Source organism: Mercenaria mercenaria, chromosome 14, assembly GCF_021730395.1.
Source record: "Mercenaria mercenaria strain notata chromosome 14, MADL_Memer_1, whole genome shotgun sequence".
Lineage (NCBI taxonomy): Eukaryota > Metazoa > Mollusca > Bivalvia > Venerida > Veneridae > Mercenaria > Mercenaria mercenaria.
Genome location: NC_069374.1, coordinates 19,460,831 through 19,470,706, shown reverse-complemented (window position 1 = coordinate 19,470,706; position 9,876 = coordinate 19,460,831). Strand labels below are relative to the sequence as shown.

The window sequence follows — 9,876 nt, the reverse complement described above, 5'->3', positions numbered from 1 at the left end:
ATTTCTATACTTCCTTCGCAAAGTGGAAGTGGTCCTTTTTCAGAATGACAGACTTTAATTTTTGAACATTCACTCTACGTTAGATGATCTAGATGCATTCGTACTTCAAGCCATAGTTTCATTTTGTCTACGAATGTGTAAGTACTTTTGTTGCAATGAATTTCCATATAAGACCGAGAAGAACATGGAATCGCCAAAGGTATATGTATGTTTTTGCTCAAGTTCTCTGTGCTATTGGTATTTACATTCAAACGTAACGTGCACATTATATTGTGTTCTAGAAAAAAAATAATGAAACCTCGATTTTGTAATAAAAACTGAAAATCCGAAATTCACAGTCATCAGGTTATCACGAACAAATAGAATAGGAGTTGACGAATCATTATACACAACGCAGCAACTCTAAATCTTTATTACAGCACTGTGACATTTTGATTCAGCAAAAGCCAGGGAACACCTCTAAACTTTGAAATGACGTTGATTTTTAGATATTTGTGCTTTGTAGTTTTTCTACACACAGTTAGCAGCGAAGTGGTTGATGATGTGGTGTTTGACCTTGTCTCGCGTCGGCTAGATCATATTTCTGTAACATTATCTAGAATTGCAAGGAAACAAAAAGTTCTAGAAACACGCATTAATGACAGTGCTGCTGTCAGAAATGATGACTGTTGCAAGGAATCGCAAAAGGAAGAAGTAACTGATTTAGATTTCATAAAAGGCTGGCTGGGGGATTAGCTCGCTGCCATTAAACGGGCAATTTCATCCGAAAAAGAGTATGTCCGAAATTTAGAAATGAAAATTGAGACTAACGCTGCTGGTCAGACCACACCAATCGGTCTTAAAAGTAGAGTGGAAGTAGTGGAGAAGGAAGTAACCAACAAGGCGATGTCCAGCGCGTTGAAAAGCAAAATAGAATCGGTGGAAAAGGGCTTGCATTCAGTTGAAACAATGCCAAGCAGCCTACAGAACAGAGTTGACTCGCTGGAAAAGAAACTAGGTTCAGTAGAAACAACTTCAGATGATATCGAAAGCAGAGTGGATTCTATGGAATCAAGCATCTCCTCTTTGGTACTGGCATCAGGTATGTTCTTAACATGTTTTCTTTATTCTGTACAAAATACTTTACATCATTATTCCCATTCTATTCATGTATATATTGTATATTTTGTACAGTAATATGTTTTAATGCATGTTTAGTTAATCAAAAATTATAATGTTACATTCCGATATCCATAATAACGTAAAATAAGTTGATGAAACTGGAAATGTTTGCACCGTCCTAAAGATTAAATATAATAGCAATAATATTGAAAGTAAAGATAAGTCATTTTGCTTTTTTTTGTCTTTATTAATTTGCCTTTTTACAAATTAAAACCCTGAAAATATTTTTCTTTGTCCATGTACCTATGTAATGAAACATGTCTGAATTAACATTTTAAGAAAGTTCCATTAGTTCTACCATGTAGATATCTTTCTATATTACCTCCCCACAGAAAGTATTTGCGGCGGGCGAGATAAGTTTAAATGATGACTCTAATTTTATTATGCAAACGTTAGTCATATTTACATTTAAAATGAATTTAACAATGGCAGGTTCTGCATTTTCTTTAGAGAAAAAACCTATTTGAATGCTCTATTATGCCGCGTGTTTTGGTACTTATATAAGAGTACAATGTATGCATAAAATGTGCACAATAACTTCTGTTAGTCAGTTAGGAATATCTATTCTAAAATCTAACAAAATTATCTCTGAATCTGCAAAACTTTGATCAAGTATGAAACATTCAGTTGGGGTATGAATGATTTCTATTTTCAGCCAGGAAGGTCAGTTTTTCTGCGCAATTAAGACCAGAAGGAGCAAATGCCGTAGTCTTGATGAAAGAAAGAATTATAACCTGCAACCACGTGTTTTACAATGACGGCTCAGGATATAATGAAACAAGGGGTGTATTCACCGTTCCTGTATCTGGTGTCTACCAGTTTATCTTCTTCGTCGAGGGTGCGCAGAACGACGATGACTTCAGTTGTTCGACAGCAGCCGATGCATTATATGTTGACGGTAAGGCACAAACGGCTGCCGTTGCTGAACCAATGCATGTACAGCAAAACACGCAAGCTGGCAACGCTTATATCAGTTATTTCAGAAAAGGACAGAAAGTGGTGATAGGGACGGGAAGCAGTTGTGACAAGTACACTATCTTTGCTTACAGAACAACATTTAGTGGTGTTCTGCTGAACTAAAGTCTTAGATTCGGCTTACTAGTAAATCCACATTCTCTGAAAACTGATGTTGTTCACAGTTTCATCTTGTAGTGTAAATATAATGACTGTTGTTCATTGAATAAAGTGGTTTGCGTTTTTGCTTTATGTTTCGTATAATGCATAAACTTTTGTAAATGTTTTTCTATGGATGTTTGGCCAAATAACAGGACATTTCGGCGTCATATCGTTGTTGTATCTTAAAGATGATACAAAACACGTAATTTTTAGAGATTATAATTCATGAGAAAATTCAACATTGTAAAGGACCACGTCTCAAAATTAATTCCATACTTAGAAAAGGTCTTCTATTGCATTTTGATGTTGTATCAACGTGAGAATATAGCCGTAATCCACTATACTCCAAAGATACTGATTTATTTATTGCCATTACTGTCGGATTAAAACGTTTTTATCTGGTTGTTTAAATCTAGAAGTATGCATCTTTTCACATTTATTCTGACTGACAAATTAAGCACTAACCAGATTATTTTACGGTTCTAATATTGAAAGAAGCATTGTTGAAAAAAAACCTACGCATCGATCGGTTTAGCACAGTCTTCGGGTAATAAGTAATGGAATGCCTGCCTAGAATTATTACAATAAATACCTGATATCGACAGTTTACGTCTTAGGGTTTTATTGGGGTTATTTTTCTATTGTTTTCATTAGAATATAAAAAAGGGACCTCGCATGTTTTTGTTCAGCTCTTCGATATTTGGACGCTGTACGTACTGTATTCCTCTTCGATTTTATTTGAGGGGACATGCGGATCACTCCATCCTGTTGTTAAAGCCAATTGGGACTAAACTGCTTTGATATTTGTCTTGTTTCGTCGGACGCTTAATCACTGAGTACAGGTTTACGTAGTTTATTGGTCCCCACTTGTCTACGTATTTACATGACCTTTTTGTGTTTCTCATATTGTTTCATCTGTGATCATTGTGCATACAAAGCTTCCTCTACATTAGTCTAATGTTCTTGAATGTATTTTTAAGATAAGCTAAAGTTATGACTCGAACATGGATTTTTGAGGCTACGTGACCGAGTGTTTAAGAGGTTGACTTAGAATCATTTGCCCCTCGGCGATGTTGGTTCGAGCCTCACTCGGGTTGTTCAATTCTTCACGTGAAGTAACAGTCAGCTGACTTACGAAAAGTCGGTGGCTCTACCCAGAAGCCCGTCCGTGATAAAACAAATTGCACGGATGCGCACCTGGGGACTACCTCCACCATCAAATCTGGAAAGACGCCATATGACCTATAAATGTGTCGGTGCGACGTCAAACCAAACAAAAAATGTTTATGTGACATCAAGGCATAAATTTAGAATGCATGCGTATGTACATAGTTGTGTAATTGTTTTATTTCCTTTTCTCTGCAGTTGATGTTCCAAGATTATCCAGATGGGAAATAAAATTCATGCTTATGCATGTGCGTGTGTACTGTATTGGATTTTCCTTTCCTTTACATTTACACGAAATCATGCCTTCTGTTATATTAACCCCTATAAAACCTCGTCTGCATTATTTCTGATGTATTTGAATAAAGAGTTGTCTAGCAGTTCGGAGAATGAACTTAGGGGTTTCCCCTACTTTCATGAATGGGAAAGCGGTTTGTAAATTGAATAAACCAGAATCCTTCAAAAGGTTGAACATGATGTCATTGAATGAAGAACTGTATGTGTATGCAATTGCATCGTCAGGAGTGACAAGATAAAAAAAATGATTTTGTCCGGGAAAACTTCTTGGACGTAACTTTGTCCGGCAAAAAACATCTGTAAATGTATACTAAATTTAACCTAACATAAATTTGGTTGTACACACAATTTTGTTTATTTTGTGTTTACATAGATACCGTATAGCAATTTTTCGTTTTTATGCCCCACTTCGTCAGTCCGTCGGGCGGTAGAGTAAACAACTTGAGAACCACTTGACAAAGAACCTTTAAACTTAGTAGCATGATTGGGCTTATAAAGTAGATGACCCCTATTGTTTTGGAGTCAATAGGTCAAAGGTCACAGAGGCCTGAACCTTGAAAATGGTTTCCACCCAAAAACTTGAGAACCGTTCGACCCAGAACCTTTAAACTTGAAGGCATGGCTAGGCTTATAAAGTAGATGACTCTTATGTTATTGTTTGCGGGTTCAATTAGTGAAAAGTCAAGGTCATAGGGACATGAACACTAAAAACGATTTCCCCTCATTAACTTGAGAACCATTCGATCCTGAACTCTCAAACGTGGTAGCAAGATTGGGCATATGAAGCAGATAACCCCTATTGTTTGTTGGGGTAAATAAGTCAAAGGTCAAGGTCGCAGGAACCTGAACATTGAAAACTATTTCTGCATGGTAAACTTAAGAAATCACATGACCAGGACGCTTCAAACTTGATAGCATGACTGGGCTTAATGAAGTAGAAGACCCCTAATGTTTTTGAGACCAGTAATTCAAAGGTCAAGGTCACAGTGGCCTGAACCCTCAAAATGGTTTCTACTCAATAACTTTAGAAACACTTAATTTAGAAAGCCTGATTTGGATTATGAAGTAGATGATCCCAAATGTTTGTGTGTTCAATAGGTGAAAGGCCAATATCAGAGTGATCATGGGACTGAAAATGAGGTGCGTGAAATTAGCCAGAGCAGCCAGAGTAGCCAGGGTAGCCAGAGTTCAGCCAGAGTTCGGCCAGAGTTCAGCCAGAGTAGCCAGAGTTCAGCCAGAGTTCGGCCAGAGTTCAGCCAGAGTAGCCAGAGTTCAGCCAGAGTTTAGCCAGAGTAGCCAGAGAAGTCAAAACTCTGGTTACTCTGGCTAGCCAGAGTAGCCAGAGTTCAGCCAGAGAAGTCATAACTGTGGTTACTCTGGCTGGCCAGAGTAGCCAGAGTAGTCAGAACTCTAGTTACTCTGGCTGGCCAGAGTAGCCAGAGTTCAGCCAGAGTAGCCAGAACTCTAGTTACCCTGGCTGGCCAGAGTAGCCAGAGTTCAGCAAGAAAAGCCAGAGTTTGTAGGATGTTAAAATGTTCTGGCTACTCTGGTCAGCCATAGTATCCAGAATAGCCCGAGTCACCTGGATTTTATTTGCTTTGGTTAGTCTGGCCAGAGTAGCCAGAGTTTCTAGGATTTAAAGAGCAGGCAGAGTAACCTGGTTCACAAAACATTTTCCGTCTTAGCTGAATTTGATTATGAAACTTAATATGTAATTTCTATCTAAATGGCATGTTTAAACTGAATTTCAAGTTAATTACTATTTTTAAGTGGCTATTTAGAGTAGCCAGAGTAGCTAGAACTCTGGTTAATCTAGAGTAGCCAGAGTAACCAGAACCCTTGTTACTCAGGCTGGCCAGAGTAGCCAGAGTTCAGCCAAAGTTCAGCCATAGTAGGAAGAGTTTCTAGGATTTTAACATGTTCTGACTACTCTGGTCAGCCAGAGTATCCAGAGTAGCCCGAGTCACCAGGATTCCTTTTGCTCTGGTTACTTTGGCTGGCCAGAGAAGCCAGAGTTTGTAAGATTTTAACATGTTTTTGCAAATCTGGTCAGCCAGAGTAGCCAGAGTAACCAGGTCCCATGTTCACAAAAGTTTTTCAGTCTTAGCTGGATTTGATTATGAAATTTAATAATTGAGCCGTGCCATAAGAAAACAAACATAGTGGCTTTGGGACCAGCATGGATCCAGACCAGGCATGCGCATACGTGCAGTTTTGTCAGCTTCCATGTTGTTCGCTTTTAAAGCGTATTGGACTTTGAGAAACTGTTAGCGAACAGTATGGATCCTGACATACAGGCTGGTCTGGATCCATTATGGTCTCAAACCCACTATGTTGGTTTTCTCATGGCACGACTCATATGTCATTTCTATCTAAATAGCATGTTCAGAACTGAATTTTAAGTTAATAACTATCTTCAAGTGGCTATTTAGAGTAGCCAGAATAGCCAGGACTCTTGTCACTATGGCTGGCCAGAGTTCAGCCAGAGTAGCCAGAGTTCAGCCAGAGTAGCCAGTCCTGGTTACTCTGGCTGGCCAGAATATCCAGAGTTCAGCCAGAGTAGCCAGAAACCTGGTTGCTCTGGCTGGCCAGAGTAGCCGAGTAACCAGGATGTCAATTGCTCTGGCTACTTTGGTTAGGCAGAACAGCCAGAATTTCCGAAATGTCCATTGGTTCTAGCTACCTAGGCTAGCTCGAATAGCCAGAGAAAATACTGTAATACCTATTGCGAAATGACCCTTTTGGTTCTCTCAGGTTTGATTTTTGAGTGTTTTATATATATCAAGTGATTCATAAAACGGACTTCAAAGAATTGTCTTATATTTTAGACTGCAGCCAGAGTAGCCAGACGTTCTAGGATTTTAATATGTTCTAGCTAGTCTGGTCAGCCAGAGTAGTCAGAGTGACCATGATTTCATTTGGTCTGGCTACTCTGGCTAGCCAGAACAGCCAGAATTTTCGAGATGGCCATTGGTACAAGCTACCCTGTTAATCAGAAATAGCCAAAGAAAATACAGTAAAACCTGTTGCCAGAGTAGCCAGATTAATCAGAACTCTGGTTACTGTTGCTGACCAGGACAGTCTGTTTAATAATTTTCACATAGTCTGGCTACTCTGGCTGGCCAGAGTAACCAGGAATAACTGAAATGCGCACGGGTTCTGGTTACTCTGGCTGGCCAGAAAAGCCAGAGAAAAAAAATTCAGTGAATTCCATATAACTTTGAGTGTAAAAATAAAGAATATTTATTTGAAGGCTTCTTGTTCTGTATTTATTTAACTTCAGTGTTTGCCTTGAATTTGTACCAAATAAATTAGCTTGAAGACATAACGATAATATAAAGAAATTGGAGAATAAATCTTTCATACATGTTGACAACAACCAATTCCTGAAATTTGCATATTAAAGTTGTGGAAGTCGACGAAATGTTGACACGTGAACACATACACTTAAAGCGGCTTAATAACGGTATTTCATCTAAACCCTTGGAAAAAGGTAGGTACCTGTGGCATGAAATCAAAACGCAAAATGCCATTCAAAAATTGATTGTGGTCACCTTATGCCATCAGACAATCAACATTCCATGTTGTATTAACTCGGTATCACTTGTGTATGTGTATGAAACGATACTCACTGTGTTCGGATTAAACAGTTATAGGACTGCTAAATGATAAGACTATTCTTTGAAGTCCGTTTGATGAAACACTTGATACATGAAACACTAAAAAACCCTGAGGGTACAAAAAAGGGTCATTTCGCAACATGTTAAAGCCCTAGAAACTCTGCTACTCTGGCTACTCTGGCAGAAGTCCGTTTTATGAATCACTTGATACATAAAACACAAAAAAACCAACCCTGAGAGAACCCAAATAGTCAACAATCTTCTCACACCTTTCCAATATAGCTTCCGTTCCAAACATAGCTGTGAGGCTCACCTATTATCCTTTAAACAAGAAACTTCTGACAATTTCCAATCTGGAAACAAACAGGTCTCATTGTAATGGATTTCTAGAAAACTTTCGACAAGATTCTCTATAAAATCGTGAAACTTTGTGTCGATAGAATCTCTCTATCCTGGATTCAATTTCCTTAGTAACCGTTCTCAATCTGTAGTAATTGAAGGCTCACACACTTTACCAGTTCTTTCAGGGGATTCCTCAAGGTTCAGTGTTGGGTCCTTGTCTCTTTCTTTATTTTATCAATGACCTTCCTGACTCTGTTAAAGGCAGAATACGCTTATTTGCTGATGACACTATCATATACCTCAACATAGACTCGTTAATAGACTCTTACAAGGTTCAAGATGATTTGACAAAATTAGAATAATGGGAACGTAACTGGTCTATGGAATTCAATCCTGATAAATGCGAAGTAATAGGAATCTCAAAAAGATCTTACCATATATATTACTTAATCAAGACCCAAAAACTACAGAAAATGCTTCATATCTTAGTGATGTCTTAACTTTGAAACACTTACTGAAATATTACATCTTCAAAAGCTAGTAACACTCTCAGATTTATACAAAAATATGTACAATTTTATTACAATAATATTAAAGAAACTGCCTAAAAACATACGTTCGCCCACAATTAGAATACTGTAACACCATATTGCATCCATTGCAGAAAAAACTTAGTATATGAGATTATTATCATTATTATTATTATTATTATTATTATTATTATTATTATAATTACTAATCCAAATTTGTTGAGCGCCCATTTAATATAAAATATACGTTCAAGAGCGCTTAACAATTAAACATGTGACATATCGCAGATATGTAGGTAAATCATAAAAACATGGCATGTGCAATATTAAAACTGAAAGTGAATGATTTGATTAATGGTTATTTGTATAACATTAATCGGGATGCATGTATTCTTCTATGTTCTAGTGTCTGCCATTAAGTTTCAAACATTGATGTTACGCTGCTTTGGTATGAGTAGCCAGAACATGTTAAAATCCTAATAAAGTCGTGTTACTCTGGCTGAACTCTGGTTACTCTGGCCAGCCAGAGTAATCAGACTTCTGGCTACTCTGGCTGAACTCTGCCTACTCTTGCCAGCCAGAGTAACCAGAGTTCTGGCTTCTCTGGCTACTATAAATAGCCAACTGAAAATAGTTATTAACTTGAAATTCAGTTTTAAACATGCTATTTAGAAAGAAATAACATACTAAGTTTCAAGATCGAATTCAGCTAAGACTGAAAATGTTTTGCGAACACGGGACCTGATTACTCTGGCTACTCTTGCTGACCAGAGTAGCCAGAACATGTTAAAACCCTAGAAACTCTGGCTACTCTGGCCAGCCAGAGTAACCAGAGCTACTTTAATTAACCACTTGAAAATAGTTATTAACTTGAAATTCAGTTTTGAATATGCTATTTAGATAGAAATGACATATTAAGTTTCATAATTAAACTTAGCTAAGACTGAAAATACATGGTACCTGGTTACTCTGGCTACACTGGCTAGTCTGGCTGATCAGAGTAGCCAGAACATGTTAAAATCCTAGAAACTCTAGCTTCTCTGGCTGAACTCTGGCTACTCTGTTAGAAACAGCCAGAGTGACCAGAGCAAATGATATCCTGGTGACTCGGGCTACTAATGCTACTTTGGCTGAACAGAGTAGCCAGAACATGTTAAAAGTCTAGAAACTCTGCCTACTCTGGTTGAATTATGGCTACTCTGGCCAGCCAGAGTAACCAGAGTTCTGGATACTGGATGAACTCTTGCTTAACTCTGGCTACTCTGGCCAGCCAGAGTAACTAACCAGAGTTCTGGCTACTCCTGCTGAACTCTGGCTACTCTGGCTAGCCAGAGTAACCAGAATTATGGCTACTCTGACTGAACTCTGACTACTCTGGCCAGCCAGAGTAACCAGAGTTATGACTTCTCTGGATGAACTCTGGCTACTCTGGCCAGCCAGAGTAACCAGAGTTTTGACTTCTCTGGCTACTCTGGCTAAACTCTGTCTGAACTCTGGCTGAACTCTGGCTACTCTGGCTGAACTCTGGCTGAACTCTGGCTACTCTGGCTGCTCTGGCTAATTTCACGCACATCTGAAAATGAGACAACCGATTATGGGGGCATACGTGTTTTACAAAAGCTCTTGTTTAAATATAACTTCAGTTA

At 38.3% G+C, this 9,876-nt stretch overlaps 1 protein-coding gene across 1 annotated transcript; it reads left to right on the top strand.

Annotated features, from left to right (window-relative positions):
- Positions 1-477: 477 nt before the first annotated feature.
- Positions 478-2,241, top strand: LOC123526474 (uncharacterized). The gene is made up of 2 exons (XM_045305639.2): positions 478-1,081; positions 1,817-2,241. Exons 1-2 carry the CDS (start codon positions 793-795, stop codon positions 2,239-2,241), a joined length of 714 nt encoding a protein of 237 aa, XP_045161574.2. The 5' UTR covers positions 478-792.
- Positions 2,242-9,876: the final 7,635 nt, after the last annotated feature.